Below are 16,550 nucleotides of genomic sequence, written 5' to 3'. Positions count from 1 at the left end.
GGGCAGTTTCTGTACATCTGGCTGTACAAGGTTAGATGTCTTAACATTGTTTACCCCAGTGTAAAAGGGTTCCATTAAAATCTAAAACGACCTCCACTCACCCAAAGCTGAGAGAATGGACTCACTTTTTCATCCATTCAAACATCTGAGCACCTCCACGCGCCAAGCACTCAGCTGCAACTTCACATGGTATTAAACAGCCATCAGAAGTATCGTATGTAGCACCCAATGTAAAATCTTGTATTTTATAGGAAATCTACCAAAAGTTGTGTGCTGAGAAAGATCCTGAGGCACGCTGCATATTAACAAGAATTGTTAGCGAACGCCCTGTAAGGTGCTACTTATTTGCTGATGCTGGTCTAGTGAGCTATATGCCAAGGCCAAAGATGCTGAGCCCCAAAGTAAGATGCCCCAGCATGTGGATGCCCACTTCCACTTGCTTTGTGAGCTTTACACACATAGTTTAACTTTATCTCCATAACGATCTCTATGGCAAGTGTCACCACATTTTACAGGTAGGGCCACTGAGGTTCAGAGTGAAGTGACTTGCCCCCAAGTCCACAGCTGGCAAGGAGCTGGGCCTGCGGGACTCCCCACTCCGCCACTCTGCGCAGGTCCGACCTCTCCTGTGGATATACTCAACAAACAGGCATGCAGTTCTGGAGGGAAAAGGCCGGGTCCTACTCGAGTTAAGTGTGGTCTTTGGGGCCAGACGGGCCTGGGAGCAAATTCAGATCCACCAGGAACCAGCTGTGACCCCCGGCAAAGCACAGCTTAGAATCCCTGCACCTCATTTCCACATCTGCAAAAAGGGAAACAGCACCTAGCAGAGAGGGCTGTCTAAGGAGTGGGGAGAGGCTTGTGAAGCAGTCAGCACAAATCTCTCGGTGCAGAGGAAGTGCTCCATAAAGGCTGGCCCTGGCTGCTGTCTGCCATGACCCTTTTTCTCCTCGGGCTTGAAACTGTGTAAGGCAGAAAAAATGCTCTATGGCCAAACAAAAATCAAGGAGCCCTGCAAAGTCTGCAAAGAGCACAGATATGAAGACGCGTTGTAAAGTTAATTAAATGCCTTGATTTGTGATTTTTAAAAAATCAGTCTCTTCAGTTAGAGCTCGGAGGCTCCATCACAAACGGTAACAAGCAGCACAGCCACAACGGGCCAAGCACTTTCCAAGGGCTTTACACACGGAACTGGCTCAGCTTGCCCTTCACACTAGCTCCCCACAACCCTGAGAGGGCCGGGCTGGGGCTGGAGGAGCTGGACCAGAGCCAAGCACCCTGGCTCCGCCCCCGCACTGCTCACCGCAGACTGCCACTCGCTAGAATGCAGGATCCAGTTTAATCATTTACGTTCAGTCTAAATAAAGCTTTCAACTATGACACAAACCTGTAATAGCGAATTAAGTACAGATGCAAGGCAAATACTTATGCTTTAATCACATAGAGCCCTGCATGATTTAAAAAAAAGGAGGCCTGGTCTGTCCATACTTGAAATCCCAGGGAAAGCCTTTTCAAAATTCTAAATGGCATTTCAGAATACGAACGGCTTTGGAAACTGTTAACAGATCCTACTCCAAATGTAGTTCTCACACTGCTACCTAGAGGGGTCGACAGTAAGCTCATCTTCCAAGCCAGACAAACCAATTTCAGGAACAAGAAAGAGGACGATTCACTCTCAAGACAAACAACTTTCAGTTGTGAGTTATCAACACTGAGGTCAGCATGTGATATGGCAAGAGCTAGGGCTTTGGAAGCAAAAAGAGTGAGTTCTGGGGCCTCCCTGGTGGCGCAAGTGGTTGAGAGTCCGCCTGCCGATGCAGGGGATATGGGTTCGTGCCCCGGTCTGGGAGGATCCCATATGCCGCGGAGCGGCTGGGCCCGTGAGCCATGGCCGCTGAGCCTGCGCGTCCGGAGCCTGCGCGTCCGGAGCCTGTGCTCCGCAACGGGGGAGGCCACAACAGTGAGAGGCCCGCATACCGCAAAAAAAAAAAAAAAAAAAAAGAGTGAGTTCTAAGTCTAAGTCCTGGCTCTGATCTGGGGCAAATCATCGTGCTTCTCTCTCGGCTATAAAACGGTAGCAACTGTGAAGACTCCGGTGATGATGAGATCACGAGACACACATTCAACGGCTGCCCAAAAAGTATGAGCCCTTTCCGTGTGCCAGGCAAATGGTGGGGTCGGCCCAGCCTCGGTGCAACTCATCGTTCCAAAGTTTCTTCTCCTCTTGGGGCCCTTATGGGATCAAGTTGAAGTCTCTTGGTTTAAACCAAGTAACAATGCCATTCATTGCTGTGCTCATCAGAAGTCCTGCAGGCTAATCAGTATAAACCATCCATTCAAGGAACCTCTACGGATTCCAACACCCTGCATAACCCTAGAGGGAATTTAGAACAGGGTTCTGCAAAGTTCTAGTGGCAAATCAGTTTTACTGGTCACGACAGTATTTTTTTTAATCAAACAATACAAAAATACTGAGTGCACATAGTAAGGACAGTTTGTTTCAGTTCTATACCTACTTATAGCTATGCCTTCATGAGAGAACTGAGTCTCAACCTAAATTTTCTAACCGGGGGATGGGGGTGGGGTGTTGTGTCAGAATAAAAAGTTTACAAGTCACTAATTTAGAAGAGGTCACAGTCCCCGCCCAGAGTGGTGTGCCTTGTATCCTGCTGGGAAGGTAAGACCAACACCAGAGAGACCGCAGCTAACAAAGCCTACTGCACCCAACTGGGGGCTAAGTGCGGGGTGTGGTCTGATAATGCAGCAAAGGTTCAGGAAAAAAGCAGTAAAAGCCAGGGCAGCTGAGCAGGGCCTCAACTCCACACAGCGGCCAGAAGCTCATTTGTGAAGGGGCCACATGGGGCCTGGCACTTTAGGAGACCTGCAGACCCCACCTTGAAGGGCTCACTCACTCTAGCAGGGGCAGTACAATGCCAGCAGAAGCTATGAAACCAGAGCAGACGATAAAAAATGTGGGAGCCCCAAGGACAGGACACCTATGGCTGGAGAGAATCAAAGAAAACAGCTCATAAAGGGTGCCATCTCAGTGGACAAAGGACAGGGGAGAGCTGGGCTAGAAGCCGTGAAGGAGGGGCATCCCAACAGCACAAGCAGCAGCCAGGAGATGACAGCGAACAGGCTTCTCTGTGGGTGAGCATGAACAGTTCACCTGGGGAATGACGCCGAGTCAAAGTTCTGTTCTAGACTCCATGGTCTCAACAACAAGCTACCCAGAGCTGATGGGACAAGCCAAGACCAAGCAAGAGAGAGAAAGGAAGAGCTAGACTGGGTGTAGAGCCAGAAAGTAAACAGTGTGAGGTGTGATGAGCCCATTAGATACATCCAGTGGCAAGGTCTACATCATGTGCATGATCTGAACAGTGCTGGAGATAAGGACAGGGCATCAGACTCCTAAATAAAGAGTATAATCTGCCAGGTGAAGAAGAAAAGAAAAAAAAGTCTACCTCGACAGACATTTGTGTGAGAGGAAAAAATCAAGATTCTCAAACAGTGAAAAGAAAGTATTCCTGGTAGAATGACAAGAGGGGTGTCACTGCTACTTACAGAACTGGAAGAGTGCTGTAAAAGACAGCCAATTACGCCCAAATGTGGTAACAGAAGCCCCCTGGCTTCCTGGAAATCTATGTTAGCTACAAGGAGAGAGGGTCATCAGTTAAAATCTGTGCTTAAGCCTTGGACTCAACTGGTTACAGCATCAAGATTAGCCTTTTAAAATAACCAGGGAGTTTTAGAGGTATGTCTGGAATAAAGCATAGCAGGTCACCATGTGGCACCTATTAACAGACTGACGTGAACCAACGTGAGGGACAGAGAGCGCAGCAACCCTGTGGGCACCGGCTGAGGACCCTGCGGGGGAAGCACTGGGAGTTGGCGGCAGGCCTGGGTCTGAAGCATCACCTCCACATCACCACCACCACCAGCAGCGTGACCTTGGGCATGGTCCTTCACCCCTCCAAGCCTGCTTCCCCACCTATTAAATGAGAATGAATTAACGTAAGACACATGGCCACAGCAGGTGCCCCAAAATGACAGGGAGTATTACTGTCATTATTTTGCTACAAAATTACTTTTCACAACGTTTCCCGCTAAGAGCGGTGCTTAATAAGGTTGCGGTGAAGAGTAGATGAAAGCAAAGAACCCATAACACTGCAGCGGGTTTCACAATTTGCCATTTATAACAAGCAACTTTTGGGGGGAGAGGGGTGTTGTCTCACAATCTGGGACGAGATCTGTTCTATGTTGCCATTTTTAGTGGGTAAGAGTGGCCTGAACAGGTCTTACAAATGCGGGGACTTCAAAACGACAGTCCTGGTGACCAATGAGGCTGACCTCACAGTAAGAAGGACCCTCTGGAATCCTCTGAAGGGCTCCTCAGATTTCAACTCTTTTCTCTCCTTACCACAGTCTTTTTCCCAGAAAGCATCCTCTAGGTTACCAGAAATGTTGGCATTTGGGACAGCAACTCTCAGGGGGCCTTTCTAATTGTCATGTTACTTACAAAACATGTAGAACACAGAAGTTCACCTGTGGACTGGTGAATGAAATGTGTTAAAACTGAACTGCAGGTGTTAACAAGCTTGGCTACTGCTGCGATCTGACCACCTTACTCGGACCCTGAGCAAATGGGGTACAGCCTGAGCTCCGTACAAAGGCTTCTTGCCCCCAGGATCACGGGCAATGAATGCCATTCAGGCCTCTAAGAGGGGTGCCTGGCCTGGACTGACCTCAGTCTGAACACAGGGTGCGATCCCCCTCTGGGTGGTAAGAATTAGGACGCGCTGGCTCTCTCTCTTATAGTCCCCCACTGTACCCATTAAAACTCAACCCTGTGAGGAAATTACATGGAATCACAGACAAAGAATGGCAGGGAGGACGAAGGCGCATCACCGCGGCCACATGCAAGCTTCAGCTCGTTGGAACAGATGCGTGTAACACACACACATGCACACGGGCGCACCCACGCTGGGGCCTCCGGCCAGTAACGGCCGGGCAGACCCCCGGAGGAGCGCGGGCGGGGCCCCGGCCCCACTCACCATGAACGCCGCGGGGCTCAGAGGCGCGCGGCCGGCGGCTCCATGCCCGAGCGAGCGGGCGAACGAGCGAGCAAGCGGGGCTCCGCGGCGGGACCTCGGGCGGCGGCTCCGGCGGCCGGGCGGGGGCGGCAGGCCGCTCAATCGTGCGCAGATGCCGCGCAGCCGATCCGCGGCTCGGTTTCGGCGCGTCAGGCCTGGCTCGCCGGGACCCTGGGCGCCGGGCGGGGCTGGGGGAGGACCCGGGCACCCCAAGTCCCGCGGGGGTCCCTCTTCTGGCCGTTCAGGTAGGGAAGGTCGCGCTGCGCCCTCCAGACAGAGGACGTGCCCACGCAGGCGGGGAGTCCAGACGCGGGATGTCCGCCCGCGATACAAACCGGGCCTAAATGCTCGCGCTAAGCAAGTTAGGCTGCGTCCTCAGCACACAAATATCACGCTGGAAAACGTACACTCCAAAAAGGAAGCAGTGACACGCCAAACAACGTTCGCCAAAGCTCTGCTTTGTGAGATTTTTTTTAAATGACACATGTACATTACCGGAAGGAACTACATAAAAATAGTAACACTAGTAACCTCTGGGTAGTGGAGTGATTCTGAGCCATTTTATTCTCTTCTTTATACTCTACTGCGATTCAAATGTTTTCCACAGTAAGATCAGTTCAATCAAAGCGTCAGGGTGCACACAGAAACACATAATGATGGAAATCTGACTAGTGATTGCTTCTCAGGGATTGACTGGGAAGGGGCAGAACGTATCCCCAGGGCGGTGACAGAAATATTATCTTGATAAGCATTCATCAAAACTAACTGAATAGTACACTTCGGATGACAGCCTTCCACTGTTTGGAGATCATACCTCAATGTTTTAAGTCTTTAAAATCTGCATAAGGTCAAAATTATTTCTGGTCAGCCCATGGGTCCAATGTCCAAGTGCTGAACAAACTGGGTTTGAGACAACACAGACTCTCCTTCCGGAAGGAAACTCACAAGTCCCCAGACCATGGTACCACGCTTTCCGCAGCTGATTTTCTGGATAATAGCATTACCAAGTTGCCACCAGAAACTTCTTCACTCAGAAGGAGCCTACAATGTCCATCAAGCTATAATCGAGAAGACAGACAATGACAAGTGATGGAGAGAATGTGGAGAATCTGGAATTTTCATAAGTCACTGGTAGTTGCAACCATTTTCGAAAACAATCTGGCAGTTTCTTACATAGTTCAATATACACCTACCACACTCCTAGGAACCTACCCAAGAGAAATAAAAAATACATCCACAAAAAGACTTGCATGCAAATGTTCACAGCGGCATTATTCATAAGAGCCCAACACCAAAAACAATTCCAAAAACCCATTAAGTGAGGAATGGATAAACAGCACTGACGCAACAATGAAAAGGGCACTGATACACGCTACCACATGGACACCACATGGGTGAGCCTCAGGGACATTGTGCTTAGTGAAAAGATGCCAGACTAAAGGTAATGTGCATGATTCCATTTATATGAAATTTCTTTCTCTAGAGAGAAAGCAAATTGACGTTTGCTTGGAGCTGGAGGCGGAAGCGGAGATCCACTGCAAACAGGGGACTTCATCGAGGGGTGAAAATATTCTAAAACCGGATTGCAGTGACAGTTGCATAGCTGCATAAGTTTATTAAAAGTCATGAACATGTACAATGAGTGAATTTTATGGTATAAAAATTATACCACAATAAAGGCATTTTTAAAAAGTAATAGGAGGGGGCCTCCCTGGTGGCGCAAGTGGTTAAGAGTCCGCCTGCCGATGCAGGGGATACGGGTTCGTGCCCCGGTCTGGGAGGATCCCATATGCCGCGGAGCGGCTGGGCCCGTGAGCCATGGCCGCTGGGCCTGCGCATCTGGAGCCTGTGCTCCACAACGGGAGAGGCCACAACAGTGAGAGGCCCACATACCACAAAAAGAAAAAAAAAAAAAAAAAAAAGTAATAGGAGGATAAAACTGGAGAGGCTGATTCTGGCTGGAATGATTAGGGAAAGGCTTGTTTTAAAAAAAATATTCAAAATTTGGAAATAAGACAAAAGCATGGGGGAGAGGTGCCTTTTCCATTTATACCTGGGCGTTTTTAATATGCCTGCCTGAGGTTTATTTAATTCTCTAGGAGAATGTGCCTGTGCTACTTACTACTCTATTAGACCCCAGACACTGTGAAGTGACATATTAACTTGTGGATTTACGTCCAATAGAATAGATAACTCTGAAGATGATGTTTTCTTAAATCTCATGTAGCAACCTTATTCTAACTTTTTTGGTTTTATGTCTATAAATACCTAGTTCCTCAAATGCCTTTGGAATCAATTTTACCATCTTACTGGTTCATTTAACTGATTTAATGCATCTCCTCAATGTGTTAAATGAACCTTTAACCCATGATCATTCAAAAAAATAAAAAAGGTAAATGTCATGAAAGAATGGTAGAGTAACTGTTTTCTATTAAGAGAATAAAGTGACAAATAACTAAAGGCAATACACAAACCTGACTGGAGGCTGGTTCATAAAGAACAGTTTGGTATAACTAGAGAAAGCAGAACATAATCTGGTCACGAACATGGTCTGAACATGGTCACGGTAAGATGCTATTATGGAAATTAACTGATAATTTTCTTAAGCCTGATAACACCTTCATGGTTGTGTAGAGAGCTGAATGAATGCTGATGTATTTATGAATAAGATGTCATGATATCTGCAACTTACTTTCAAATGATTCCATTTTTTAAAACTAGAAAGAGGCACAATAAATGAATATGGCAAAATGTCAACAACTGTTCAATCTAAGTGGAGCATATATGGCTGTTCATCATTAAATTATTACTTGAACCCTTCTCCAGGTTTGAAATTTTTCTTCACAAGGGGAATAAACCAGTAAGAAGGCTGATGACCAGTCCTTTAGATCTCATCTTAAATACACATCCCCACAGAAACACTTACTGCCCTACCATGTAAACTGCAGCAAGGCCCTGGTTCCTCCTCTCCTAGCATCAGGTTCTGTTTCCTCATAGCATTTAATCACAACTTGTAATTACATGACTCTCTGATTAATATTTATTTCCCTCAAGAGACTGTGAAACCTCTGAGGGCAGGGCCTTGCTGTAGTCTTCTCCCCACTGATTGCTAACAAAGTACACGGCACAGAGGAGACGCTCAGCATCACTGTTCCATCCTTCACTGCACCCATCCAATAAGCACCTATGGTGCTTGGCCTTAAGAATAAAGATGGACAAGGTCCCTGCCCTCGAGTCCCTCACAGACCAGCAAACAGACAATTACCACACTATATGGGTGCTCGGTCCTATGACTGAGAGAAATCTGAGGGCTCCAGGGGCTCCAGGAGCCCCAGGAGGCAGCTGACCCGGCCTGAGGAGTTACTGGTGACTTTCCAGAAATAATTCCTGCAACTGGAAGAGAGCTGGGGTCCTTCTCACAGCGAGGCATGGGTTCTCAGCCCCTCCACGCCTCCTACCAACACCCAGTGCCATGCATACTGTAGACATCAGCCAACCGGGGCCCACAGGCTCACTAAATGTAAATATGAGACAGACGCATTAAGCATGTGTTAAATACACATTAAGATGTGCTTCCAAAGCACAGTGCTTATCTCCTCTGACAGGCTGTAACCTGCAGGTTACTTTACCAACAGTTTCTATCACATATTTCGGGACTGGGTACCATTCATAAAGGTTTAACTATTATACCATGTGATGACAGGTTGACTTTTACTAAATTTTGAAACAAGGCAAAAATAAGACGTTAACAGAGCCTTTTTCTCTATCTCCATCTGGCATTAGATGTGACTTCTATCCTAATCCACCTGAAAAGAATGCTTCCTCCTGAAGTTTCTGAGTTTAACCAGCACTCACCCCTTGCTTCCTGTATCCCCACCAGCACACTGGATTTACCTGCCTATCTGATTAACCTACAACATTGTTGTCTCTGTCCTTCGAGATCAAGGAGGTAAGACTGGGTGACTTGTTTGATGCAGCATCCTAAGAGACAGGCTGACAAACCCAACCTTGCTAGACCACCGAGTTTCACAGGATCAAAAGGTCACTGAAGGAACGACTTCAACCTGGGAGACTGGTTAAGTGAACCATGATACAGCTACACAAAGGCCATTACTTAGTGAGTAAAAACAAGATCATGGAAGAATATTTAATGATATGGGGAAATGTCTCTGTTGTCATAGAGATAAGAAGAAAGTCTACAAAGCGGTATGTTTTGAAATTTTGACATTCATCCATTTAACAAACCTGTATTAACCATTCACTAAAGCTAGGTACTATTCTGGGCCCTGGAGATAAAGTGAGAACCAAACAAGGTCTGGTCCTAGGTTTCATAGGCTGTGCAGAAAATACCTGAGAGTTCTGTGACAGAGTGACAACTGATGGGGCGATGGTGGGTGGTTCTTCAGATGGGGAGGTCAGGGAAAACTTCTTAGAAGACACCACCTAGGAGGGAGCATCTGAGCTAGGACCCGATGAGTCTCATTCAACCCTAACAATCCCATGAGGTAAGTACTGTGCTAGGCTGAGTGACGGCCCCCAAACATGCCCATGTCTTAATCCCTGGGACCTGTGACTGTTACCTTACATGGCACAAGGGACTTTGCAGATGGGATTAATGTTATGGACCTTGAGATGGGGAGATTATCCTCGATTATCTGGGTGGGCCCAAAATAACCACAAGTGTCCTTAAAAGATGGAAGCAGGGACTTCCCTGGTGGCACAGTGGTTAAGAATCCGCCTGCCAATGCAGGGGACACGGGTTCGAGCCCTGATCCGGGAAGATCCCACATGCCGCGGAGCAACTAAGCCTGTGCACCACAACTACTGAGCCTGTGCTCTAGAGCCCGCGAGCCACAACTGCTGAAGCCCACGCGCCTAGAGCCCGTGCTCCGCAACAAGACAAGCCACCATGACGAGAAGCCTGCGCACCACAACAAAGAGCAGCCCCCGCTCACTGCAACTCAAGGAAGCCCATGAGTAGCAACAATGACCCAGCACAGCCAAAACTAAATAAGTAAATTTATTTAAAAAAAAAAAAAGATGGAAGCAGAGGGAGATGTGACTATAGAAGGGGAAGGCAGTGTGTTGATGGGAAAAGAAATTCCTTGGCCACAAGCCAAGGAATGCCAGCAGCTTATAGAACCTGAAAAAGAAAGAAGAGATTCTCTCCTGGAGCTTCTAAAAAGACCAGCCCTGCCAACACTTTGATTTTAATCTGGAAGACTCATTTCAGACTTCTGACCCCCAAACTATAGGAGAATAAATCTGAATTGTTTTAAGCCACCAAGTTTGTGGTAATTTATTACAGGAGCAACAGGAAACGAATATAGGTACTATCAGCATCATCTCCCCTACCCCCCCCCCCTTTTCCCTAGATGGAGCAACTAAGGCTCTGAGTGACTTCCCCAGTTAAGTAAACAGCTGGTCAGATGCAGGGCGGGATTTAAACCCAGGCAGTCTGGCTCCAGAGCCTCTTCCTATCAACTCCCCTGATGCACTGCCTCTGAACTAGGATCCCAAAATAGTGTTCCCTTCGTGGCCCTAAGGCCTTGTTAACTACCAGACACAGGCATAAGATCAAGGAACAAATGCAACACTTGCCTATTAACTAGTGATATCACGGAGTTTCCAGCACCAAAGAGAAGACTCCACCCAAAGTGCTTCCACAGGCTGACAAGATGTTAAGTAATATTCTGAGTCCAACTTAGACAAGCAACTTAAAGGGGAGTTTAGAGGAAACTTAACTTAAAGGAAAGCAAGGTTAACAGCCTTGCTCTTCTCAAATCTGAGGTTTCTCCAAGTCTACACGGGCGCTTGCCGATGACGCCTCGTCGGGAAGGCCAGCTGTGCTCCAGGCCCTGCACCATGCACCACAGCCCAAGACAAGCCAGCCGGGCCTGGAAAAGACCCAAGAAGCGTCTCCCCTGCTGATCCAACAGTGTTTAGAGATTATCTAATACTTTAAAATCTCAACCTTCCATCAGGAATTAGATCAATGTGAAAAAAGCAGTTTTCTTTGGCTGTCAATATTTTCATATCAACACATTAAATTGTTCGGGGAAGGGCAAAAGCATCTGAAAGCTCCCAAGGGCCACCTCCCCCCAGGCCTTCCTAGGAAGCTGCCTTGATTCAGCTACTTCCATGAAACGTACTTTTCTGGTTCAGCTTATTCAACAGGCCACCCAGCTGCAGACACTATCGCCTGAGCCCGGAGTCAGTCAGAAAGTGGATTCAGAACACGGATGGTCGCTTCCGAACAGCCCCAGCCACAGCACCTTCAAGGTCAGTGCTGGGCAGGTCTCCTGAGAACCGATCGTGTACACACCAGAGAGAAGCTGCACAACTCTCTCTCACAAACGTATGCATGTGAGTGAAACGTACACAAACGTAATCTGGCTCAGAGAAAGGCCTGGGAGGGTGGGCACTAAACGGTCAGAGACTACAACCAGGAAGGGGCTGTGGAGTCTCGGGTGAAGAGGGCTTTCCCGTTTGATTCTGCCCACCTCCATCATTTGGGTATTTTACAGGTATTTTTTCATGAACTATTTTTTATAATTTGAAAAAAAAACAATTTTAAGCCATTTCAGATGGAATCCAAGACTGATTTTGGCAACTGCAATTTCCAAAACACACTGAACACGCCTGAGCAACAGCAAAGTTTTTGTTTTTATCCACTCAGAGGAGTAAAGATGTAGCCATGATGTAAGACCAGAACGAGAGAAACCACTGACCTTTACTAAGCTCCCACTGGACACCAACCACTACTCCAGGAACACCCACACTTTATCCTACTGAACCTTCATGAGCACAGGCAAGAAGGGCATTATCTTTGCAGAGGAGGAGACCAAAGGTCAGAGAGGCAAAGTCAAGTCGGCGGCCTAAAGTCACACAACTGACTATGAGTGACAGAATCAGGACACAGCCAAGGGGCTCTGTGATCCCAAAGTCAGAGTCCTTCCCAGGCCCCCTGCCTTCCCAAGCCTGAGACCTCTCTGACCCCAGCACTGTTAGTGGTCCCAGTAAAGATCTGTCCATTTCCTGTTCTCCGAACTCCTGTCTCTTCCTGGGGGCCACAGCGGTAAGACTGAAAGTGTGCTCTGAATGCTGCCCTCTCAGACTGACAGGGAAGTGTCCACATTAGGAAAAATAAGCAAACCTTAAGAAGCACTATGCACTAGAATTTCAGTTTATATTATTAAAGGCATCTGAGGTAAGAGAGTTATACTTCTCAGATCAACTGTTGCCACGACAACAGTAGGAGACAATCTATCCATAGAATAAAAACAAAGTTCAAATTAAATGACCACGCTGCCATTTCCCTTTCTTCTCTCTCCCCCTTTTCTTTCTCTTCCAGAAAGGCATCATGTAGAAATTTGATACGTAATTAACTTGCTGCCTCTCTAAAATCCAAAATTAATAGTAATTAGACATTTTATGAGGTAATTTCCTGACAGACTCACCCTCAACCAAAAGGTCCTGGTCCTGTACAAGCGTGCCATCTACCACACTGACAAGCCAAAATTTCCAGAACAGGCTCAGCTTTCCACTCTGGATCACCACTCACTGGATAAAGTTTCCCTCTTTGCCCCACCACTAGGAAGCTCAGTGTCAAATTTGTAGTGTGCCTCTACGAGTTACATGGGAATTTGTGAGCTGTAGTTTGGGGTATCCATTAGGCTCTTTGTGGTCCTTTGCCCAAATTCCTTAACACTTTTGTCTACCATTCTGCATACTTTTAAAAAACTTTTTTTAGAGTAGACATGCACACAAAATAAAATCCAAAAGGTATAAAAGGGTAAACAGTGAAAGTAGGTCTCCCTCCTCCCCCAGTTCATTTGCCTCTCCAAAGCAATGCTATTATTATCAGTTTCCTAAGGGGCCTTCCTGATACAGTATCCGCACTTACGAGCATATGCATGTATCTCATGCATACAGAGCACACTAATGGTTATTCAGCTTGCTTTTTTAAGGTATGCGCTGTATTGCATTTAGAAATTTAACCAATTCACTACTGCCAGGCATTTAGATGGCTTCCGGTCTTTTCTAATCAATCTTTTTTGTAATCTTCCAATCTTTCGCAATCAATACCCTTATAAAACCATCAGTTTACCTATGCAGTAACTCATCTGTAAGATAAATTCCTAGAAGTGGAAATGCTGGGTCAAAAGTACCCTAGCTGCTTGATTGATTCATTCATTCATGTTAGTTTTATTTTTTAAATTAACATATAGTTAGCTTTTTGGTGTGTAAGTTCTATGACTTAAAACACGCTGTCTTACAGCCATCACAATCAAGATACAGGACAGTTCCATCCTCCCCAAAACCTCGTCCATGCTCTCCCTTAGTACCCACTCCTGACACTGCAGCTTTATCTCTTCAAGCTTATCATACAAATGAAATCATACAGCACATACATAACCTTTTGAGACTGGATTCCTACAGTCAGATAATACCCGTGAGATCTGCCCAAGATTGTTAAAATAGTGGATTACACTGATTGATTTTCAAATAATAAACCAGCTTTGCACTCCTGGATAAATGCCACATTTAAATGTATTGCTGAATTCAATTTGCTGATAATGTGTTGAGGACTCTGTGTGTCTTCATAAGGGATACTGGCCTCCAATGTGCTTCTTTTGTACTGTCCTTGTCTGGTTTTGGTATCAGGGTAATACTGGCTTCATATCATGAGTCACTCCTTCCTCTTAGAAAATTGGTGTTATTTTTCTTCATATATGCAGGAGAACTCATCAATGAAACCCCCCTGGGCTTGGAGATTTCTTTTTGGGGAGGCTTTTAACTAAAATTTCCATTTCATTAATAATTACAGGACAACTTGGGTTATCTATTGCATCCTGGGTGAGTTTTGGTGATTTGTGATTGTCAAGGAAATGGACCATTTCATCTAAGTTATCAAACTTACGTACATAGAGTTATTTATAACATTCTCTTATTATCCTTTTAATTTCTTCAGGGTCTATAGTAGTATCTCCTTTTTTCATTCCTCTTACTGATAATTTGGTTCTCCTCTCTTTTTGTCAGTTTTGTTAGCATTTGATTTTGTTGATAATTTCCAAGAACCAGCTTTTGGTTTCACTGACTATTAATTTTTCTGCTTTCAATTTCAGTGATTTCTGTTCTTATGTGTATTATTTTCTTCCTTTTGCTTGCTTTGGGTTTATTTGCTCCTTTTACAGTTTAAGGTAGAAAATTAGATTGGAGAACGTTTTTCTTTTCTAATCTGACTGGTCTAATGCTATAAATTTCCTTCTAAGCACTGCATCCCACAAATTTTGATAGACTGTGTTTTTGTTCAGTTCAAAATATTTTCTCGGGCTTCCCTGGTGGCGCAGTGGTTGAGAGTCCGCCTGCCGATGCAGGGGACGCAGGTTCGTGCCCCGGTCCAGGAAGATCCCACATGCCGCGGAGCAGCTGGTCCCGTGAGCCATGGCCGCTGAGCGTGCGCGTCCAGAGCCTGTGCTCAGCAACGGGAGAGGCCATAACAGTGAGAGGCCTGCGTACAGCAAAAACATTTTTTTTTTTCTCATTTTCCTTGTGACATCGTTATTGTTCCAAAACATATTTAGAAGTATGTTACTTGTTTAATTTCCAAGTTTGGGGAGATGTTCTTGTTATCTTTCTGTCACTGTTTTAGTGTAATTTCATTGTGGCTAGAGAACGTATTTTGTGTAATTTTAATCCTTTCCGAGTTAGTTTCTTTTATAATGCAGGTTACGGTCTATCTTGGTGACCATCCACGTGTGCTTGAAAAGAATGTGTGTTGTGCTCTTGTTGGAGGGTGGAGCGTTCTCTAAATGTCCGTTAGCCTGGCTCATTGACGGTAGGTTCTTCTATGTCCTGGCTAATTCTGTCAATAGTTCTATCAATTACAAAGGGAGTGCTGACACTTCAGTTGTAACTATGGATTTGTCTACCTGCTTCAGATCTGTCGGGTTTTGTACCATGTATTTTTGCAGGTCTTTTATTAGGTACACACTCATTTAATCGCATTATGTCTTCATTGGTAACATCTTACCTTATCCCTGGTAATTTTCTTTGCTCTGAAGTCTACATTTTCTGATACTAATGTATCTACCCCATCTTCATTTTGACTAATGTTTTCATGGTAGTGTTATCTTTTTCCATCCTTTAATTTCAACTGCCTGCTTTATATTTGAAGTGCTTTTTTTTTTTTTTTTTTTTTTGCGGTACGCGGGCCTCTCACTGTTGTGGCCTCTCCTGTTGCTGAGCACAGGCTCCGGACACGCACGCTCAGCGGCCATGGCTCACGGGACCAGCCGCTCCACGGCATGTGGGATCTTCCCGGATCGGGGCACGAACCCGCGTCCCCTGCATCGGCAGGCGGACTCTCAACCACTGTGCCACCAGGGAAGCCCAAAGTGAATTTCTTTTAGACAGCAATCTGTCAGGACTGAGCATTCAGACACACAATTGGTATGCTCATACCATTTACATTAAGGTAAATTATTGGTATCTTTCAATTTGGGCCTACCATCTTATTTGTTTTCTATTTTTCCTTCTTCTATTTCCTCTTTCCTATCTTGATTTCAGTTCTTGGAACTTTTGAGGATTCTATTTTAACATACTGTGTTTTTCACTCTCTCTATGTGTCGTTTAGTGGTTGATCTGAGATTTACAATATATATTTTTCACAATCTAATTAGAATCAATATTTTAGCACTTCAAGTGGAATGTAGAAACTTTACCATCATATCCCCTCCTCCTTCGTGTTTTATTTGTAATACGTATTACATCCACATGTGCTGAAAACCCCATACAACATTATACTTTTTGCTGAAACCAAACATATTGAAAAGAACTCATGAAGAGAACAATGGTCTACTGTATCCATGTGGACATTTACCACTTCTGTTCCTCTTCCTTCCTGATGTTTCAAGTGTCCTTCTCGTATAATGTCCCTACTGTCTGGAAAACTTCCTTTAGTAATTTTTTTAGATCTGCTGGCAACAAATACTCTCAGTTTTCCTTTATCTGAAAAGATCTTTATTTCACTTTCATTCCTGAAGGGCATTTTTGCTGGATATAGAATTTGGGGTTGATAGTTCTTTTCTTTCAGCACTTTAAAAATGCTGAAATCACTTCTTGCTGGCCTCCATGGTTTCTGATGGGAAAATCACAGTCAGCTTCCTTTTTCTTAATTTGTTAATATCTTATACATCTTTTACATGTGAATATAACCGAGAAGTATTACTAATTTATCTAAAGGAACCCCTTCCCCACTTCCCAATCACGGACCACAAAGCCACAACCACCTCCTGCCAAGGCTACACCAGGAACACCTCTTTAAGAAGATTTCACCCACACGACCTCACCGGAGCAGAGGCTCAAAATTTCCCAGCAAGTCACTACTTCTCAAACCTTACGGCACATCGGATTCACCCACAGAGCCTCAACAAAAACAAAACACCTGTCAGA

The 16,550-nt window shown here is 45.5% G+C and overlaps 1 protein-coding gene across 7 annotated transcripts in view; it reads right to left on the bottom strand.

Moving 5' to 3' along the window:
* TBC1D14 (TBC1 domain family member 14) overlaps positions 1-16,550 on the bottom strand; it is a 104,474-nt gene that overhangs the window by 35,896 nt on the left and 52,028 nt on the right. The window contains exon 1 of one of the 7 annotated variants that reach the window (XM_060106345.1): positions 5,055-5,487. The exons of 5 other annotated variants lie outside the window; for them this stretch is intronic. In XM_060106345.1, coding sequence (XP_059962328.1) covers positions 5,055-5,057 — 3 coding nt within the window. In that variant the 5' untranslated portion in view covers positions 5,058-5,487. Of the gene's footprint in view, positions 1-3,918; positions 3,939-5,054; positions 5,488-16,550 lie in introns of those variants that run through there. One more of the 7 variants, XM_060106354.1, reaches the window with a different exon arrangement.

The sequence above is a fragment of the Mesoplodon densirostris genome, chromosome 1 (assembly GCF_025265405.1).
Source record: "Mesoplodon densirostris isolate mMesDen1 chromosome 1, mMesDen1 primary haplotype, whole genome shotgun sequence".
Lineage (NCBI taxonomy): Eukaryota > Metazoa > Chordata > Mammalia > Artiodactyla > Ziphiidae > Mesoplodon > Mesoplodon densirostris.
This window is presented reverse-complemented; position numbering and strand designations above follow the sequence as displayed.